Source organism: Parus major, chromosome 6 (genome assembly GCF_001522545.3).
Source record: "Parus major isolate Abel chromosome 6, Parus_major1.1, whole genome shotgun sequence".
Classification (NCBI taxonomy): Eukaryota; Metazoa; Chordata; class Aves; order Passeriformes; family Paridae; genus Parus; species Parus major.
In genome coordinates, this window is record NC_031775.1 from 11,554,673 (window position 1) to 11,576,773 (window position 22,101).

The 22,101-nt window shown below is 38.8% G+C and overlaps 2 protein-coding genes across 8 annotated transcripts in view; one reads left to right on the forward strand and one right to left on the reverse strand.

The window, feature by feature from the left end:
• PPP3CB (protein phosphatase 3 catalytic subunit beta) overlaps positions 1-12,313 on the forward strand; it is a 47,011-nt gene extending 34,698 nt beyond the window's left edge. For 2 of the 7 annotated variants that reach the window (XM_015632544.1, XM_015632545.1), the window contains exons 13-14: positions 2,128-2,157; positions 3,801-5,517. In XM_015632544.1, coding sequence (XP_015488030.1) covers positions 2,128-2,157; positions 3,801-3,979 — 209 coding nt within the window. In that variant the 3' untranslated portion in view covers positions 3,980-5,517. Of the gene's footprint in view, positions 1-424; positions 453-2,127; positions 2,158-3,800; positions 5,518-6,045; positions 6,105-6,718; positions 6,791-11,935 lie in introns of those variants that run through there. The other 5 variants (XM_015632546.1, XM_015632547.1, XR_001522480.2 and 2 more) reach the window with 4 other exon arrangements.
• On the reverse strand, positions 9,042-22,037 carry ANXA7 (annexin A7). The gene is made up of 13 exons (XM_015632548.3): positions 21,938-22,037; positions 20,400-20,457; positions 17,504-17,720; positions 17,080-17,181; positions 15,957-15,997; positions 15,610-15,712; positions 15,233-15,327; positions 14,442-14,555; positions 13,041-13,211; positions 11,414-11,584; positions 11,230-11,305; positions 9,864-9,976; positions 9,042-9,400 (listed from the first exon to the last, which is right to left on the reverse strand). The coding sequence occupies exons 2-13, from the start codon at positions 20,454-20,456 to the stop codon at positions 9,278-9,280; spliced, it is 1,383 nt and encodes a 460-aa protein (XP_015488034.1). The 5' UTR covers position 20,457; positions 21,938-22,037; the 3' UTR covers positions 9,042-9,277.
• Positions 22,038-22,101: the final 64 nt, after the last annotated feature.

The following is a 22,101-nucleotide window of genomic DNA, read 5'->3' on the forward strand; positions in this document are numbered from 1 at the left end:
GAGAGACGTGAAATTAAGGATGGAAATGCCATTGAAACCTGTTGCTTGAAATCAGCTCTCAATTGAGAATTTTCACAGCAAAATATCGGAATTACTTGTTAATATGACTCAGTATTTATTTGAAGTTTATCAAGGTCTACAAAGAATATAGTTTTAATTTAGATATACCTGCAAAAGAGAATTCAACAAAATTATTTTCCAAATTGAGTCTCTACAGGTTTTTTAAGTGTTTGTATTTTCCAGTCAGTTTGTTCTTTTATGTCAAGTTGAAAATTATCTTCTCCTTAACTGTGATGAATATTCCACGGTCTTTTTGGAATAGTAGCACTACAAGTAGTGTAAACTAGGAGTAAATTTTGAAATTTGTATTTATGACCAAGCTACATAAATTGCAGAGATAAATCAGTATTCATGATCTTTTCAGGAAAAGATTGAAAACAAAGACTCCACAGGTAACAGGAAATGGTGGAAAGAGGTGGTTTTTTTACATAGTTTCCTATTTGTATGGCAAATTAATTATATTTTGAAAGTATGTATTTGATGACTTTCTAAAACAATTTTTAAGATAATTCATTTTTAGAAGCAGAGAAAGTTTCTTTCCCTTAAGGTAAACATAAATAATCATCCATTCAAGTGGCTTTTTGATATGGTTCTGGAATTGCCCTTGTATCTGTAAATTTAATTGCAGAATTGTCTTAACATTTTTTTCATTTTTTTGTTCCATGGAAAGTGCAGTATATGAAATTCAAATTGCTGCATTTTTCTTAAGTATTTAATATTATTTTATGAATAATATTCATGAAATAAAATTTGTGAAATAAAATTTTATGAAAATTTTATTAAATAAAATAGTATTTATTGGATACTTAATGCAAGTATCCAATTTTTTTTAGACTATCTCAGTGAAAATTAGAATCTTATGCAACAGTGAGCTTAAAACACAGTGTAGGCAATTCATACATAGTGTAGGCATAGTGTAGGTGATTGGTTTTGTTGGATAGGAAATAAGAAGTAATAAACTTGAATCTTTTTAAAGAATTCTATTCTCATCTATGCCCTATTTTCTTATAGAGCTATTTTCCCCAGCACTTGCTTGAATATTGTGCCATGATTTTTGTTGTTAACAGTATGTATGAAGCACTACACAAGTAGGTTTACCACCATGTAAGCTACTTTTTTCAATATTTCTGAAATTGTGGTATTAGTGGCATGGCAAATAGTAGAGGAGGTAAAAATTTGTTACCATGATTGACTTAGCTACAGTTCAGGTTGTAATAATAATAACCTTATGTTAAAGCTTAGCCAGCTAGAGCTAAAAAATATAAGGAACTATATTTCTTACACATAAGAAATCAAAGCAGTTGTCATAGTTATTTAGTTAGAAGAACAGCTAGTGAGCTAAATGTTCTTCATATTCACATTAGTTCACCCACTAAGACTCTGTTAAATCCAGACCTCTTCCTGCTGTAGACTTTGTTGTTGATTCAGCTAAACAATTTACAAGACTTTGTAAATATGACTTTTTAGATTTGTCTTCTTTGGCTTAAATTTCACAATTTAGTTCTCAGAGATGCCCATTTTAGCTTAAAATGTTGTGAGAAATTGAAGTACTAGTTAAATGTCAAGGAGCTAAAGAGAAAAATAATTTTTTATTATTATTAAAATGCTGTTAGTGTTATTTTCATAGTGTCCTTCCTGGTAATTTAATGAAGCTCACTAATGCATTTTAATCTTCAGAAATAGTCTCAAATAGATTTTTAGTGTTATTTTAAACCACACCACAAGTTTGGCATCAGTTGAAGCTTTCTGTTGCTATCTTAAAAAAAAAAAAACAAAACAAAACAAAAATCACAACAAAAAGTTACAGAAATGTATAGAGAACAGCATCAGTTCATTAGTGTTACTTTGACAGGCTTTTAGTTGATAAACTCTCTTAGTTTAAATTTAGGAAAAGTTTAACTTATAGTTAAAAACAATCCCCCAAAAATTTAATTGTCATTTTAACTAATTGTAATCTAATCTGGCGTAGCATACTATATTAAATTGATCATTGCCTTTTCTGCTATGCGATATTACACTCTTCATCTTTCTCATTCATTTTGCATGCATCTGCTCACTTCTGTACAGCCACTGTAGAGGCAATTGAGGCTGAAAAAGGTATGATCAGAGTCTTTGCCCTTGGCAGAGATCTGTGGTGTCTGGGAGGGAATTCAAAAGTACTCTGTGTGGGTGTGTTTTATTTTCAACTTGCACAAGCAGAGATGAATCAACTGCATTGATTCATCTATTTTACATGTAACATTCATTTCTGGTGTTAGGATGATGATTATCTTTAATATTTTAGGGAAATTCTTGGGGGTTTTTGGTCTTCTTTTGGTTTTGGGTTTTTTTTACAGAATATGCTGTAGGTTTTTGTATAATAGCATGTTGTGACATGTGATGTTGTCTTGAAGTTCTTAAAAATAGAAGTGTTTAGTGTTTTTTTTCTGCATTCAACTGAAGGTTTTGTTTGATTGTGGGGAGGGGATGTTATATGTGGAAGGAGGGTTGTTTATGCATGCCTTGTCTCTTAAAATATATTTAATGGCTTTGAACTTTTTTTTAACTTTCTGTGATATCTGGTAGTGCAAGAAAACTTTTTTTCCTATAGATTTTGAATATAATATATTGATCAAATTTATTTCTAGTATGAGACAAATTCAATGGATTATTAGTGCTTCTGTGCTAAATAATTTGTATATACATCCTCTGTTAGTGGTATTGAGCAAAATGCCATCAAATTGTTTGGTTCAGAGTATTCAACTTCAGATTGTTTCTTTTTAGAGAGACTTTAATTTCTTCTTGCTCAGAATTCAGTGAAGTAAATGACAAACAGCATAGCCATTGATAGAGCTGCCTTTGGGGTTTTTCAGATTTAGTTGCAAAGCACCATTTAATGACTCTATTCTTTGTTTTTTTAATTAAGGAAGTCAGATCTCCAAAAATATAAACAAGTGCCATATTCTGTTCTCACACACACCTGCAAGAGGTCCTGTTGTTGTGAGTGGAAAGCTGTACTTAAATCTCCAAAGAATTATTTCGTCCCAAAGACTTCAGTCTTATTATGTGGTCAGCCATTTTCAGGTGTAAATTCGACTACAGACCTCATTCATCAAAATAATCAGTAGCAAAACAATACCTATTTTCTGTACTTACTTTAAATACATCTGTATTTAAATTATACCATTCTTGAAGCACAGTGCTAACTTGGTGATTGTGGTTGTGTCCATTTCCATCATCCACATGATTAGCACAGTGTGAACCACATCCTGCAGTTTTGCCTGCATGAAAACTGCAGGATCAGGCCATTGGTGCGTGTGCAGGATGTCAATCTGCCACTACTTTTTGTAACCCTTTGCTGCTTTGCCTCCACTGCACTTGCTGTGCTGCTTAGATCTTAGTGACATTGCCCTGAAGAGAAGGGGGATGTTAAGATTAGCCCGATGAGCTGGGCAGCAAAAGCACAGCGGTGATAGTTGGCCCCACCAGGAACATGCAGAAGCAATCAAGTGGGCTTAAATCCCTTGATTCCTATTTGCAGAATATTTGCCATACTTTGTTCTTTTTGTAATGAACTGAAATCATGATTGCTGTGAACATTTCAGGAAAGTAGGTTAGAGAATCTTTTAGCAATACAGTTGCAGGGCCGTAAGTTTCTTTGGCTGATTTTTTTATCTTATTTAAACATCATTTGTTAGAAAAAGTATATGCTTTCAACTTATTTTTCCATTACTGACATATCAAATTTGCATTTTATTAAGCAATACGAGGATTCTCTCCGCAACATAAAATCTGCAGTTTTGAAGAAGCAAAAGGTTTGGATAGGATCAATGAGAGAATGCCACCAAGAAAAGATGCTCTTCAGCAAGATGGTATTAATACTATAAACACAGCAAATGCCAATGGAAACAATGGAACTGGCAACAACAATGCACAGTGACCACATCACCTTCTGGTTTACTCACTCATGTCCTGCCTGAGAATTCCTAGATAACTGCTTTTTGATGTGACAACAAATGAAATAGGGGGATCACTTAAAGTGACTACTTAACACGAGATGGAAAACCATCTGACTTGATCCCACTGAAGAGAGACCATCATGCTTTTGAGACAACAGCCCCTCTCTTACACGGTGACCCAACCTCCTGGGAGTGTGTGCCTCACCCTTTCACACAAAGTCCATCACTGGCTGCTGCAGCTTCAGAAGAGATCTGGGGAAAGGATCGGACTGTTCTCACTAAAGCACACCTAGACTAGCATCTTATGCTTATGTTGTCAACACTTTTAAGTTTACAAATGGGATTTTTCTTTCAGTAGAGGTAGTTTGTTTGTTTGTTTGTTTTTTTAAATCAGACTTTCAGATACAACCCTAAGAGCTAACTATTTATTAATGGACGTTGGTTTCATGATATGTCTTTAAAATTATAGATTAGAATGGTCTTAAAATATCTGAGGCTGCAAAAACTGTATTTTAAATAACAGAAAAAATGCCAAAACATTTCAGTTGGTCATTCTGTAAAATGCTGACCTCAGGTTTACTCCTTTAGATGTTGCTAATTCTATATTGTATTCCCTGTATTTTTTAGTTACAGCTTATCAGAAGATTTCTATGTAGGAATGTTTATTACTTGAACACAGATTTAAAAAAAAATATTTAATTTAGAAACTTTTTTGCCCAGCTTTTTCAAGACTTTTCCCCACCTTGAATTAAAAAAAAAAAATATATATACTAATTTTAAAAGTAAGAAAAATATGGAAGTGTTAATTTTAAGGTACTTTTAATTGAACTTTGTACATTGTTTAAGTAAATTTTGATTCATATCAAGTCTGTAAAGCTTGGCATTGTATTTTGTGTATGCATGTTTTCATTTTGCAAATATTTAATATATAGACCTATGATGTACATCTATAGGTTACCTAGATGTTATGGGCACTTTTAGTTTATTGTGAGTATTACGGTTGCATAAATAGCTAATAATCACTGGGCTGAATAGCTGCAAGCTTTTTATTATTTTTAAATCTGTAAAGGAAACTGAACCTGTATCAGACATATTTTTTGTTTAAGCAAAGCAGCGCGTAAGCAATTGCTCTGTTCAACTGCTAAAGGCATTAGTGAAAGTGTAAACTTGAGACTGCATGTATTTTGGTATCTACAGGACTGCTTGGTTAAAATAAAAATTGAAGCCCTGTGCTAATTTGTTCACAAATAATGGACTGTACTGATTGCCAGTGTACTTTGTTATATATTTTGACATTTGATACATGTCCTTCTCATCCCCTGGAACACAACTTGAAACTTATGTCACTAGAGTTCATCTTTTTTTTTTTTTTTTTTTTTTTTTTTTTTGTTTGTTTGTTTGCCATAAACTACAATCTGTACATACCCCTAAGTTGGAAATTTTATGCATGTTCCGAACTATTCAAGTATTTTATAAACGGTAGCACACAATAAATTTTGTGCATGGGCTGCGGCTCCTATCACTGTGTATTGGTTTTATTTGGCATACATAGGTCTAATCTGACCTCACAAATTGTTTAGAAATAGTCTTCAATATTTAAGCCATTCAAAAATATAGTACAGAATGTCAGATTCAGCTTGCAGACAACTTAGTTGAATGTAAACACTATGTTATTTAAATTTTATTCCTGCTGCATTATTTTTGCTTTTGAGTTCTCTCTTGGAAATATTTTGTGTATGGTAAGCCAGACATCTACTTTTGGCTTGTCAGAGCAGGGTCAGTGGAGTCTAGAAAATCTAGACTTTTATGCATAGTTGCATTTCATATGTTGGTTTGAATGAAACATTCGATCACTGAAGTGTGTTGGGGCTGCTTTTTGGGCAGAGGGAGAAAATTGTTTGTTTTGGCACTCTGTACAGACACACGAATTAGCTTTTTGGCATATTCTTTTTAAACTAAGGACAAGCTGCTGAACAGGATGAGAATTAGGATAAGTAACATACTGTTGGTAAGAGGAGTTTTAATACACAATTTTACTTTATTGCAGATGCATTCTAATTGGAAATTCTTCTCAGAGTTTGAGTCCAGAAGATCAAGTTAAAAGTGGTAAGTTTTTTGGCTTTTTTATGAAGCACTCCTATCCCTGTGAGCTGTACAGTCTGCATACGGTGACATATTAGAGCAGAACAGAAACCTATTACGAAGTACAGCTGCAATTTCATGATGAACATGATGACAATACCTTTCTCCCTGTAAGTGGTAGTGGAAAATGTCACAACCCCACAAGAAACTATTTGTCCTGATTTGATACTCAGATTCTGGTTGTGATGAAGATTTCAAATAGCTGGAATTGTATATATGAAGAAAATACAATATATGTGTGGAAAGACCTCACTGTAATTGGAGAGAACTGGTTCTGATACTTGTATGGCAGTAAGTGCCCAGCAGCAATGATGTTCACTTCTGTGAGGATTCCTTTGCAGTATTTGTTTTGCTGCTGTAAGGACTCCCTTGCAGTATCCATTGTCTGTAATAGTTTTTGCCAGATATGAATGCAGGTCTGCAGCGTAGGAAAATACACTGGGTAGTGGTTGGCCTGATTTCTCATGCTGTGTTTCTCCTGTCACCCTTTAGGCAAGTAGTCAGGTAACAGGGTTGTGTCTGGGGGTGTTCCTGTTTGTAAAGTAGGCACTCATTTTTTGCTACTGTGTTTCTGTAAGGTGGAGTCTGGAGCTGTCTCTAATTCTTATATTGTTTGGGAGAAGAAATTATTTCCTTACTCCCAGAAAACTGTAAGTAGTTTGCATTACTTGTTTCATGCTTTCAGCATTTTAAGGAGGGGAAGATAAAAAGATGCCACCTTTATGTCCTTAGTCTGTTCTTGGGTAGGGAGGGGAGAAGGCATGGCTTTGACAGCCAGAGGAGAGAGGCAGCAAGAGCTGTGAGTCGCTTCTTCCCTGAGCCGAGGGGTGGGACCATCATCTGTGGTGTGCTTACCTGCAGGGCACCATCAGCAAAGATTCTGAGGTGGGCTGGGGTCTCTGACTGCCCCAAGGAGTGTAGCTGTGTGTTGGTGGAACTCAGAAGCAGAAGTACAGACCAAGCTGGGTCAGGTTTTGGGGGGTTATTTTCCAGCAGAGCCCTGTGCTGTCAGGCAATGTGCTGCCATTTACTGAGCCAAACGGGGAAGAGCAGCCAAGTTCACAACCTATCTGTATCCAGTTCCATGGCAAACAAACACCTTCACCTCCCAAAATTATAGTGTGAAACAGCTTTCCTTTTAAAGCTTATTAAATTCAATTGTGAAATGAAAAAATTGCTCTAGTCTTAAGCCTTGAATTGTGAAGATTGGCCCTCTTGCAAAAAGCCAGATGGTTGGGACTGAGGATGGTTTTCTCTTAGAAAGGGAGGTCTCTTCTGGTGTGAGTCAAACACTTTTGGAGGGCAGACTTTCATACCAGCTTGCTTTTTTTTTCTAAGTGCTTCTGAAAGCACTATTACATAAGTTAGATAGAAAACTAAGGTTTTTTCAGAGGCAAGATAGACAATATCTGTTTAGTCTTTCCTTGCCTATTTTTTGCTAAAATTTCATTATCAATCATTCGGTTCTTGATATCCATTTAACAATTCTTTGTTGCTAGCATGTGATGAAAATATTTTTGCCATAAAATAGGTAAAATGTACTTACATAGAATAGAACATAGAAGCCTATTAATCTGCTCATTTTCCTGTATAGTATGTATGAGCCAGATTTAATCAATATTCTGCTTTGAATGACAAAGGAAGTGGTAGGGATTTTTGGTCACATATAAAAATGCATATGTACTAATATGCTTTAATTAATAAGTGTTAAGGTGCTTCACTTGTAAGGAAGTTTGTTCAATAATTTCAAATAAATGAGAACCAAAACTTATAAGAATCTTGGTCAAGCTTGGAAAGCTACTGACAGGGTAGATATCTATATACATACACATATATCTATCTCAGTGGATATTTGCAGTAAAGATGACCAAAGCAATGCAGAGTAGAATGTCTTCTAGTCTCTCCAAATCAACTTCCATCTATTCTGTATTTGAAATAATTAATCTGACCCAGCTGAACTATTTCTCAGTATCAAAAAAAGTTTATAGTCTAAAATTAGATTTAGGTTGCAGACCACTGATATAAATAAAATACATAAGCTTTTTTTGGTATGATACACTTGATATTGTTGTTGCTGTGCAAAAACCTCTATGTTCATGCTGTGCAGAGTGAAAGGTTTGTCCTGTTGGAACTGGCTCTAGCAGCCCTAGTGATTTTTGTCTGAGAGATACTAGAAATAGATTTTTTTGCTGTTTGTGTGAGGATGTCCTCTAATACAACTGTTACTTGTTAAAGCATTGCTGAAGGAACACACTGCTTATTATTGCTGGACTTAAAGCTTCTCTAAAGTTTATGGCTGCGGACTGATTCAGTGCAGCTTTCTAAAAAAGCCAAATGTGCTGTTCAAAGGTGTTCTCTTTAAATCCTTTGAAAACATCCACATAGCCATTTATATTGTGTCGGTCACAACTGCTTTGGGTTGGATTTTCAGGTTAGCATTAAAGAAATGCTTTTTCACTGCTTGGTCAGCTGCTGTATAACCCACTCCTTTACAAGGAGGGACTTCAGAATCGGATCCAAGATGATTTTATCCTTTCCATTGCTGCATTAAGCATAACAATAACTAACCACTAACTTGAGGAAGTTAACAGGGGTGGACAGTCAGATTCTGCCAATGCCCCCAAATTATGTATTGTGTAAACAGTGTATTGTACTTAAACTGAGCACTTGGATGTTTTTCAACATTATGATGGAAACACATTAAAAGGGGATGGGGTGTAAAATGCTTTACATCACAGCCTTAGGCTTTGTTTGTCTTCTACATTGAGCTCAGCAATTTAGGTATTTCAGAAAACTTGAGTATTGGAGATTCATTTCACTGGAACAGTTGACTCCCACAGAGACACATGCAAGAATCCAGTAGAGGGGAAGTGTTTTTGTCTGGGTCAAAAAGACTAAGGCTTAAGGTCTAATAGATAAGATATGTATTTTATTATACAATAAAGAATATTATGTGCTGTAAATTAAGGCATTGTAAGTGCAAAAAGCTTACTGAATCACCAAGAAGGCATATTTGATTATGCAACCTTTAAAAATTATTCTTTTACAAGGATAGTTAGTATCTACTTAAAGCATGTTTCATGTCCTCCAGTTTGTTTCAAAAAAAAAAACAAACCAAAGAACCAGATAATCCTCTTCTATTGCCCAACAATTGCCAGCAGCAACTTCCGGTAATCACCACTCGTATCACTTGCTATCATTGTAGCCAATGTCTTCTGATACATCTGTGTGAACATCTGCTTAATTTGCACAAGGTCAATCTATGCAAAGAAAAAAAAAAAAGCAGAAAACTCAACCACAGTGTATGCTTTAAATCTGAGACAGTCACCCCACATCTCTTCCCTTTTGAACTAGAGAACACATGCCAAGGATGAGATGTGCAGTGATTAACCGTGTGCAGTGGACAAGCCTCCAAGGATGGAGGAGCAGCTGAACTTCTCACCTGGAGGTGCTCACTTGCTACATAGACAGGCAACAACAGTTAAAAAGGAAAACAAGCAGTTACTTCTTTCTAGGCAGAGTTAATTAACTTACTATGTAAAAGCTGGCTTCAAAACTAATTAACACATGCATCTAAATGTGAGCCCCATAAAAACTTCATGCAGTACATGATATCATGCAGTACATGATATTACACCTGTGAAAGGAGGACTAAGTGACAAGCTGCTTTGGGTAGATGGCTTTCTGCTGCGTGTGACTGGTACACAGCAGAAAAATTCTTACCTCACTGCGAGTGACTACAATTCTGATGAGGGTAGAATCATCTGTGCCAGCTCCTTTCATAGAATAATAAAGTCTTTCTGCAAAAAATGCTGGACGATTTAAAGCACATTGCACTGCAATAAAGTATATTGTTAGGATTAGTTCCAGTAAGATATCCTTGTATAGTGATACTTGGCAGGATCATCTTGGTAGGATTTTTGCTGTAGACAGCTAAAGGTTGGTCCTAGTGAAGATCCAGTTACTGTGAATAACAGGACCTGTTCATAGAGCTAAGCTTATTTTCAAGTTGACCAAAGAAGTTATGCCTTCACACAAAAACTTATGGTTAGTAGCAGTTAACACCTCTGAATGTGCTTTTCAAAACTCTCTGAAATCTTAATTCTCAAACAGGTAATTCAAAAAAAGATATTCTCCTTGGATAGCTGGTATTGGGACACAAGATATTAAAATACCTCATGTTCCATTGCTAGAATCTCACTAAGAAAATTACAAATGCAGAAGGTTCTATAGTATTTCTGTAACTCTTGTAGTTACAGAATAGATCTGGTTTCAAGTAGATTGTTCACACCTAGAGATGAGCCATTATTCTTCTACCTGATCCTCAGACCTGAATTTTTTCCATTAAACTCTTGAGTAGAACATACTGTGGGAAGTTTTTGCTTATCCATTATGGCTACAGAATGGCTGGCATTTGCATAAGCACTGATATGACTGGTGTCCCCAGATTTACTACTAAATATTACTGATTTTCACTATAATTTAATTGTGCTGAATTCTGTTTAACTGCTTTACTATAACAAGTCAGTAGGAAAAAGTTAATTCAAAACAACATCTTCTATTTTGCTAAACTTGTCCTTAGCTACAGCTGTTTTTTGGGGTAGATGGTGGTGGGGAAGGGGGTGGAAAGGGAACCGTGCCTTCAGTAGGTTCATGTTGGCTCTGAGGTTATCTGTGTGGGTGGCTCAGCTGTCTCTGCTGAGGAGCTGCACATCCACTCATGGCTCTGTGATACTGCTCCCCCTCTTCCAGAACTCTGAATTATACAGCTACAATCACTAACCAGTGAGCCTTGGTTCTGTACACTTGCCTGCCTTCCCAGAGAAGTGACAAGTAGTTTCTACATGGCTTTTTCTTATCTGAAACTGACTTCTTCATGATGGATGCTTATTTTCTTCACTTAAATGAATATTTTCTTCATTTAAGTGCAAGATGAGCCATTTAAATAAATGAAGCTACTTCTGTTCTCCAGAGTCTCTGATTATGTGATCATTTGCCATATGGCCCATGCTGAATTAGATTTTTCTTTGGTTACATTTAGGTTTGATTCCTAAAGAAAAAGGAGGGGAGGGAAGAATATATAACTTACCAATAGTCTTCAAACCACGTTCCACATTTCCAGAAAATTCTCGGTCAATGCTGCTTAATAAATCACGATTAGCAATCTACAAATAAATGAGATTAATATGTGGATGATGAAACGTATTAGCAACTGGAACTCTAATTTAAAATACATTAACCAAGCTTATTTTAAATCAGTGAAGAACTCTTACCCTGGAGTATGCCTCTACTGTTGCTTTCAGTTGGGGAAAACTTCTGCTTGCCAGAACCATATTAAAGCAAGATTCATCAGTCCCAAGTTTTCCTTCACCCGCTTGGTACAGACGCTGAGCATCTTCTTGAGCTTTTTGATAATCCACAGTTTGATTCTCATCACGATTACCCTTAATGCAAAGACAACAGATTTCAAATGAAATTTCACAGAGAAAGCGATGCTTTAACTGCCTGCAGTGTACATAGACCCCAAGCAGGTATCTTCAAAGCTTGAAGCAGAAAGAGAAATTAGTTTGAAATACATTACATTGCTTTAAAACATCTCTGTGGTTTAATATTCTTTATATGAAACAAATACAAAAGTGGCTCAAAATCCTGTCTGTAGAACATGCATTAAACTGCAGATAAACTGATTCAGATAACTTCACCTCTACAAGCTATCTCATAGTTCTAATTAAGTACTGTACTTAATTCTCTTTTACTTAATAATGTAAGCTTTCTCTTGATTTGTTTGTTTCTAGGCTTCAAGTTGCAAAGACTCTTCCCAAACGAACTAATGAATTATCTTACTGAATATGCACACCTGAAATATCTCAGGTTTCCCTCCTATTTTGTTTAGAAGTTGCTTATTTCAAGTAAGAATGTCTTCAGAAAGCACTCACTACACTTGTGTCAGTAGGGCTTATATGACATTTTATGTGCTTTGGTGGTTATTTTGGCATTTTGCTGCCCAGTGCATGGATGGATACTGCTAAACATACTGGCTGAGAAGGCTGAATACATTCTCTCCAATACCATTGTATCTATAGAGGTTAATATGCTATTTAAATGATGTGATTGTCAGTTATTGTAAACTACTGGATTTATCAAAATAAAAATTAGCAGCATGAGCTTCTCCAGGTTTGCTTTCTTGTGGATTTTGACTTTTAACCAAATATCTAGAGCATAGCTGAACTCTCACAAAGGTAGAAGCCAATGAGATAGGGAAGTGGCATAGAAATTCTAACAGAAATAGGCAAATTAATCAGAGAAATGTGAGAAGTTGCATTAGTTACATATTTCTTCCTAAATATGAGTGATTGCAAGTTACTGTTCATCAACACAAAATGAGCCCTAGTAAATGATACAGGATAAACAAGCTCCAGTGGTGACATAAAGGGAAGGCAGACTATGGAGTAACTTGTGGGGGAGGTTTTGCCCTGTGGCATATCTTACCTTGTTTGTAGGGATTTTCACAGGCATTCTACATACCACAGAGGTTATCCACTCAGATTCACCCAAATTACTTTGTTAACGTAGGCATAAAAAGCATCTTGCTCTAACAGCTGTGTAGAGCACTGTTTTAGGGAACCACTTGGATGCATCTGCACAGGATTTCCATGTAAGTTCTGATATTAATTGAGGGTGCTAAATTAGGTCACACAATTAATCATGGATTTGTAGATAAGAAGTATCTCTTGAGAAGGAACTGAAGTGTCATATCTTAGGGAATAAATCGATGACCACAGGCTATTTCTTAAAAACTTCTTGCTAAGCACACACAGGCTATTTATGGAGCCATTATGACTAAACACATCAGACTGTACACTGTTATCTTATAAAAAAAAAATAAAAATTAAAGCTCACTTGGCACATAGATACAAGTAATCGTTCAAAGTGTCCTGAAGTGTCTGATCTGATGTCTTGTTCAATGTCCCTTCCAAATTCTGATTTATAGCAGTTCACTATTTCGCGAATTTCCTGGTTTGTCCTTGTGCAAAGGATCTCAATCAACACACTCTCCTGAGTGCCTGCTCCCTGCAGGGAGAGAAAACAAAGGCATAACTACAGAGCACTACCTGTGCAGTTTTCTTCAACTGTGAAATAAGGCAGACAACTGCTATTTCAAAACTTAATACAATCTAGATTGTTAGAACAGTAGCCCTGCAGTGTGAAAGCACCAAGCCTGCTGTATACTTAAAATGGAATGAAGATTCCTCAAACATGTAATTCTGCACCAGTTCACCCAAAACTATACATCCATATCAGTGACATTGTTCAAAGTTAAATAGCAAATGGTTTAGGAAGGAAAATCTTTGGCAACCTTAATCTGGAAACTTACCAAAGGAAGATAGAGCCTTATGATAATCATTAAAGTCAAAGATACACATGTAAATTCTGTTTTGGTCAGTACACAAGTGTATTCCCTGTCCAAATGTGGCTGCTTCTGCAATTTGGAACTTTTTATAGATGCACTCCTCCCCCCAGAATAGAAGTTAATTGTGCTTTCTGTGTACAGGGGGCTCTTACTGGCATAAGCATCTCAGTTCAGGGAAGGATTAGATAGATGCATGTGAGACTTCTAGGTAATCTTACATTATGAACTTTTGAAACTCATAATAGTTGAGAGGCTATTCCCCATTGAAGGCAGATCTTAATTTAGGCCCCATGTTCTCCAGAAGATGTACATTCATACATGGGTTGAGTTACTCATTTCCACTATCAGCCACCTGCTAGCTGCTGCAGCTCAAGCAAGACATTCCAGTAAACTGGATTTACCAGTTTACCTCCGTTAAAAGTTTAAACCAACTAGCTCACCTAATCTCTAAATGCTATCTTTATATTTCAACAGATACATCCATCATCTGATTTTAAGAAATTATTTTCTCATTGTCTTTTTTGGGGGAAAAAATGGATAATCCAAAAACAACTTTCAGTAACAAAGGTTTGTTCCTAGTAAGGAAAGGCATATACCTTTAGTTTAAGCACTGGTTATGGTTTTAACAGCACCCTGGCCCTTTCTAGGTTCTAGCAAAAATGATGCCCAAGTGGTAGATAAGAGGTTCTGCCCTGCAGCCTTTCCTCTTCTACTGAATGGACATCTGCTCTGAATTGGCTAATCCTGCAGAAATTGTCTGGAACTGGGGGACACAGCAGAAAAGAATTTTAAGCCCTGCAATCACAATTTTCAACAGTGCTGGAACCAGGTATTCTTAGATGAGCATTTTAAAATCGTTTTAAACGGTTTCCTTCTCAGGAATGCCATACCTTCATTGCATGACGTAAACTCCAGGCATCATAGTAGGTACTAGGCATGAAGAGGGCTAGAATCAATTCTTCCACATTACCACTTAACTCAGACTTCAGATCTTTAATTAAGTCCTGTTCAATTATAAACACAAAAAGGGCTTTGAAGAATGTTAAGCATATTTGGATTATATACTGAAGAAAGATCAAACTAGAACTTATTTTATGACTTACTTCTAACTTTTTACCTTTGTGTTTTCCCTGTAAAACTTTGTTTTATTTCTTATTAAGAACTTCCCTCAGTTCAAATCTCTAGCAGCTCAGCTCTTCTCCATTATCTCCTCACTAATGCCACAACTACAAAATTTCACTTTAGGTTGCAAAAATGACAGGGAAGAAATTAAATTAACCTGGAATTTTATTTACTATCAAATCCTCAGTCATTTCTCAGTTTGTTTCTTGGGAAGAAGAAGATTTTAGTGCTGGTTTGTGTGCATAAAAAACTCAGTAGTTTAAGACATTAATACAAGGGCTGTTCAAGCTTGATTATTTTCTGTCAAGCATTAGAGAAGCTTCTTGTGTGATCAGGGACAGAGACAGCCTCCAGCCTTCGCCCACCCCTCCTTCTGCCAGGTATCAGGACAACCCTATGTCAAATACCAGATGTCTCCCAATACATAACGAATTTAACCAAAAGAAGTGCATTTTAAAAAGGCCCAAATCATTTCTCAGGGCTAAAATGCAACCAGGCAGTTAAAGCAGCAGCTGAAAGTTTGGGTTTGTTTCCCAGTTCAAAGGACTAGTGAACATACCTTGCCATACATAGTCTTGAAAGCTGCCTTAATTTTTTGCCTTTGATCATTGGAGCGGTTAGCAACAACATTTATGATGGCCTGCTCATCGGTTCCTTGGAAAAAGAAAGGCAATGTCATGTAAGAATGTCCAAAACTGTGCATTTTATACTGTTGCAATTTTACAAATAACAATAGTTACATAATAAGAGGCTGCTATTGAAGTCCACCAAATTTTCTGTGTAACATCATCTACTAAGTAGCCCAGGCCATTTTGAAAATGTAACTTTTCAAAAACTTGTGCGGGGGAGGTACAGTTAAATAAAAACTGAAGAAAACAACAAATTGGTATTAAGAAGTTAGATCAATAAGAACTAAAGCTTCTATTGCTTACTTACCAAAACCCTTCATAGCTTTGCGTAGAATTTCTGCATCCCTTCCAGCATCGAAGTTTGGAGCAGCTTGAATTGTACCCTGGGTACACTGAACCACTGCAGCAGGCTGAAAAATAAGAGTCACATGTAACTAGATATCTACACAATAAAAATTCAAATTAAAATCACAACTCTATAATCAGTACTTCAGAAAGAGTTGTCCATCTTCTTCTAATACAGAATCAGGGCAACATTACTCTGAGGGTAGATGGTAACTCCTGATGCAGACCACAATCAAAACCTTTGGAAATCAAACATTAAAACTACAGAAGCCACATAAGATTAATTATATAAGAATAAACAGCACATACCGGACCAGGCATTGGGGATGGTACTTGTCCACCAGGAAATCCTAGTGAAAATAAAGAACAAGGTAGGAGAAATTAATTAGGTCTCCTCTTGTTATGGAAATGCCATCTAATCTGAATAAAAAGCCAGACCTACCACTGCACACAACCTGTTTCCTAACCATTCCTACCACAGTCAGTAACTGAATTTCTTCCCTTGGGGATAAGGGGAAGAAGCAATCACAGATGTGTTTTCGTACATATGCTAGCAAGGCAATTCTAAAAATACTAAACTTACTGGTGCTCTGGGAACTGGAAGGATCTCTCCTTATGAACTTCTGCTATTTTTGACAGGAGCCAAGACAGCCCAAACAAATGAAGAATGTGTGTTACATGATGTCTTTAAAAACTGTTATATACACTTTAAAATACCTAGCATATAAACAATAAATATTCAGAATTTATTGCTGCAAAAAGGACTGAAGTTATCTCATTTTGTGATCAAAAGCACTGGTAACACAAAAGCTAAAACTATTTTTTTGTACTGGAGGTTTTTTTTATTCATAATATGTATGCACATTTCTTATCATTTTAATAGCAACTTAGTACTAGAGGTAACAGAGCAATCATAAAACAAAAAGATTTTGCTGCCTTGAATTTCTTTAAAACACAACTGATACATTCCAGGACAAAAATCATCTCTATAGTAATTGACCACTCAAAGCATTACAAACACTGCACTGCTTTCAAGCAAATGTGTGCATTCTCCTTTCCTTTCTCCAGTATGTCAGGAATCACTGTGAACACACAGATCTGAAAAATGCAATTGAGATTAACAGAACTAATAGATACTCACTGAATGTCAACTCTGGATTTCACAGTTCTCATCAGATACTTGCAGTTTGAAAAAGGGTAAGCACTAAACCACATCATGACCATTATTCAGGGACAGCCATCCCTCTTGGATGTAGCACCTACAGAGATGGTTCTCATCAGCCCTTCAGTGGCCTGGTCAAGAAATGTGGCAGGAGGTGCACAGCATACAAACAGCTACAAGTAACAAAGGTAAGGGCCTAATTTGTTACTACCTATCCTGGGGTCTCTTGGTATAACCTTGGATTCTTGAAGTTTCTTACATATGACATACCTGGAATTTGTGCTGGTCCACCTCCAGCATAGCTTTGGGCAGGAGGCTGCTGTGGATAGCCACCAAAGCCAGGCCCCGTAGGAGGCACAGCAAAGCCAGAGCCTGGAGGAGCCAGGGGGAAAAAAAAATCCAGACTTTAGCACACTTAGTATTTTGTACTTGACTTCTTGACACAACAGGAGCCAGTTTATTGAGCAGAGCTATGTAAGAGACCAGTTTTTCCATGTCTCTGCAATGACCCACAACCACCAAGGCTCTGCCATCAGCATGCAGGTATTTACTGCTGGATGGCAACCTGGCTGCCTGCCTGCCTGCTGCTGCCTGAACCGATCACAAAGCTGCTTTTCTTTACTATTTCTAATGAGCACAGGGAATGGTTACACTGGAAATCACTCCTGACTGGTACTCTAACAAAGGATCTTACCTCCAGGATAAGGTGGCATTCCTCCAGCCTGGGGAGCTCCAGGGTAGCTCCCTGAAGCAGGGTAGCCCCCCGGTGCAGGATATCCTGCTGCCCCTGGAAACCCAGCATTCGGTGGTGCTGCAGGATAGGTCCCTCCTCCTGATGGAGGGAATCCTCCAGGAACAGCAGGATAGGCATACTGACCAGCTGGTGGACAGACAGACTCCTGACCTGTCGGCTGAAACACAAAAATGGGATGTCTGTATGCCTGTTAACAGCACATTAGAGTAAAAACTCCCAAGCTGCCAAAATGTCCATTTGTATAATAGCAACATGAATTAGCTGTAGGGCTTGAAGCAGCAGAAGTCCTCCTGTTTGGGTGTCTCCTATGTTGACACAGAGCATGCTGCAGGGTAGAGGTTACCTCTGGATGGCCTGTGATCCCATCCACTCTCAAAGCAGGGCCAGCTTTGGAGTTGGGCGAGCTCATGCAAGGCCTGATAGTTTTCAGTATATACAAGGAATGGCAAATTCACAGCCTCTCTGGGCCCGTTTCAGTGTTTGACTACTCTTCTGGAGAAAAATATTTTCCCCAAACCAAATTGCAGCTGCAACCTGTATTTGCTAGCTGCCCTTTCACTGTGTACCTCTTGGCTCCAATGTCTCTATTGCACCTTCTTACCCAGAAGAAGACTGAACAGATCTGTGCTTAGCCTACTCTTCTCCAGGCAAGCAGCCTTCCCTGGACATGCTCCTCTTTGTCTCTGTCTTGTACTTGGAGGTCACAACCAGACACAGTATCCCAGAGGTGCCTGGTGTGTCATTAGCTTCCTCCCTGAGGACTTGCAGTGCTGAGCCACACTCGACTTGTCAGCCACTGGGATGCCTGGTCCTTTACTGGAAAGCTGCTCTTTCTATCCCACACAAGCAGGAGGTGAGCTCAGCTCAGCTTGCCTTCTATGAAGCATTAGGAGCTCACCCCCTGTTAAAAGACTTCTAAGAGCATAGTAGCTTTGAAACTTCTGCCTCTCTTGCACAAACAGTACTTTGAAATGTTACAAGGTAAGAACTTTTGGGTTTGTTTTTTTTTCCCATTTCCTTTGAAATCGAGGTTATAAATCATGGACATTCAATGATTAAATCTGCATCACTGAGTCAGATTGAACACCTATACAGGTTTTATATAAAAAGAACAAGTCCAACAGCTTTATATTTGTTTTGCTACATGTAGGATTTACCAGCCATACCACAAAGGTTGCTATTAGCATTAAGATACATTAGAAACATTTACTTGAAAGATCTGGATCTCTAAGGGAAGGTTCTGTAAGGTAAAAGTCATTATTCGTGATCTTAGAAATCAGGCATTCAAAATCAGCTTCAAGATGAATGGACCCATTACTCACTTTCTGGGAGTCATCTTTACTGACTAGCTTTAGAAATACAAGTCACACATTACATACAGTACACATTCATTCTTGACCCCTGGAAACAGAAATAAAGTGCAGAGCAGTAAATCCTAGCTCAAATGTTCTCCTCAGGTTTGGCTGCCCCAAGATTTCTACCCCCAGATTCCTGTGCCCAGGCTATACAATATTATTTTCCTCAGAGGTACAGTCTAATGTTTCTCTGCCTGACTCAACAAAATATTTTATTGGAATTTAGATTCATAAATCCAAAGTAGGATCCTCAAAAACCCTGCTCAGATAACTACCAGTGCTGCAGAAAAAAATAATTTCATATAAGTTTTTTGAATTGGTTATCACATTGGGCATCATCAATGAGACTAGGAAATCATGATAACAAGTCTAGAAGGTCTTTTAAATGAATTCATTTGAACTGGCTATTTTTTAGATTTTTTAATGATTTTTTTTTAAAGAAAAAAATGTATTTTCATATGTAATTAAAAATAAACTACAGCTAAAATCATGAGGGTTCAGAAGAACCCTGAGGGAAGAAAAAAAATCCTGGAGTTAATAGTCTTGTTCCTAACATGTTTGTCTTTAGTTTGACTGACTTTAGTGTTTCAGAACAAGTAAGGGTAGATTGTAAAGCAAAATCCTCAAAGAATTTATTGCATGTGTTTATATGTATATATTTATATCTTGCATGTATTTGTAGCTTTTCAGTATCTTAAAGGCATTCAGGCTGAGATCCATGCTTAAGCCTAGATCTGTACTACATAGAACACAGATAAAATTCCCACAATTACACTATGACAAGTGCCATGGAAGTGTCATGAATGCCATGGTCAGTGCCAATAAAAGCAGAGCTTTGAAAAATATTGCAGGCATATCAAAAAGACTGCAGTATCAGCCATATATATTTCAGCCTTCCATTAAGCTTCCTTCAAATTTTTAGTCCATTCAGTTGTGAGCTGAAGATGGAACAGTACTGTGGACAGGGTAGTCAAGATACAAGTCCTCTATCCTCAGAAAAATATTTATTTGGTGTTATATAAAAGCTGGGCTACTTGAGTGAAGTGTTCCAAGCTCTTCCTGACAGCTGTGACCACTGAAGCTTGTTCAACATCTCTAAATCCTGGGATATGGTAATGTGAGTACTTGGTACAGATTGGTTCAGAGATTACCTCTAACCCTACATGTAAAGGGCCTCCTATTTACAGAGGAAACTTTAAAAAATAAAAAAAGAAGAAAAATAATTGTTGAGATGAGACAGCTATATTTAATAAACTAAGCTCACAAGAAAAAGAGAAAATAAAACAGGACCAAAGACCTTTTTGGAACAATGGGCATCATTAAAAGAAAATAAGCTTCCTTGGAATTCTTGTGTGACAGCTGTAAAGTCAGGGTACACGAACTGACAGCTACTATTTACAGACACATGGAGCACAGTAAGAAGGGGTATTCACAGAATACAAATGCATTAGGAATGCAACACATTCAAAAGCCATACTTACAGGATAACCAGGGAAAGCAGGGTAGCCATCAGAAGGGGGATAACCTGGGTATGACATTCTGGGGGGAAAAAAAAAAAAGAAAAGGTATCTTCACTGTGAAGCACTATATATGAGTTGGTAGTATATATTTGTTTGCTAATTACCTGTTAAATCACTTGAATAATCTGCTAGTAACCCACAAAGCTTTTCTCTCCTACATCTGACCATAGCAATCAAAATTCAGAAGAGAAGCATCTTCAATTCATAATTAACTAACATTCTTATTTATGGTCAGACAGATATTTAAGCATGGTAAGAGGCTCAAACCTCCAGAAAGCTCTGAAATATAGGATATACTCTGAGATGCCAGCAGGAGGGAGCTGAACCCTTTGCCAGGACAGAAACCTGCAGGTTTCCGGACTGCTCCAAGCACCTGTATTCATCATCCTGCACTGCTCTGCTCACAGGGGTAGCTCCTGGGAGAAGAGCAGCACCCTAGCTATCCCATGTAAAATGGTAATTTGATAAGAACAGGTGTAATCCCTCAACATTACTTCATTTATGGAACAAATTTCTACTTTCTGACAGTAACTGTTCATTTTAGTCCCATTTTTAACAGAGGGACTTGGGGAGTAGGGGTAGAGATCATCCCACCCTACATGTTGCCAACCAGCTGGGCAGGGAGATTCGAGACCATTAGCCAAGTTATGAAACATTTAATGACAGGGGGGAAAAATGGGCTTTAATTTTGGCACAAGCATCCTCAAGTTGAACAGCGGCACTGACGTCACTACTTTTATAACCAAAACAACACCAGATTTTTTTTCCGCCAGACTGTCGTTTGTCCCCGCTGTCCCCGGATGGGCACGGAGCGGGTCAAGCCGGGGGCCGGCTGTGAGTCAGCTGCGGCACCGGCCCGCGGTGAAACATCAGCGGGCGCGCCGCGCTCCGGGCGTCGGCCGGGAGCTCCGCCAGGTGAACACGGAGAGGTGTCCCCGCTGTGGCTGCTCCGCCGGGAGCCCCGGCCCGGCCCGGCCCGGCCCCGCACCCGAGGCGCACCGGGAGGGGGCACCGCCCGAGCCCCCCGCCAGCACCGCGCCCGCCCCCGCCGCCTTTAAGGGCCCCGCCTGCCGCTGCCCCGCTCCGCTCAGGGCAGTCACGCATTGCCCCAGGCTCCTCCCGCTCCCTCAGCCGCCAGCCGCGGGCCGGCCCGGCGAGTCCTCCGGCGAGGTGGAGCTGCGGGCGGAGGCAAGTATCCGCTGTCCCGATACCTACTTCTCCCGAGGCCACCGGGCAGCCCCCGCTGGCTCCCTGAGGCAGGTGGCACCTCCCTCGGCCGGACACCTGCCGAGTCCCGAGCCGGGGGCGGCCGCGGCTCCGGGAGTTCTGCCCAGTGCTCCATCCAGTACGGCCGCCCCCCGGGGCTGGGCCCGAAGCCCCGGGCGATGTGTGAGCAGAGCCGGGGCTGCGGCCCAGCCCCCGGGCAGTGCGAGCGGGGCCGGGCCGGGGGCACGCGAGTGGCGGCCGGCCTGCTCCTCCCTCCCCCCCAGCCCCCTCACCTGAGGGAAACTTGCGGAGCCTCCGGCCTCTCTCCGCAGCCACACCGCAAAATGGAGCCTGTGCGGCCGGCGATGCCCGCCCCGCCCCCGGCACCGAGCCCGCCCCGCCCGGCCCACGGGCCGCGCTCCCCGCGGGCAGGGACACCGCGCCCGGTGCCAGTAGT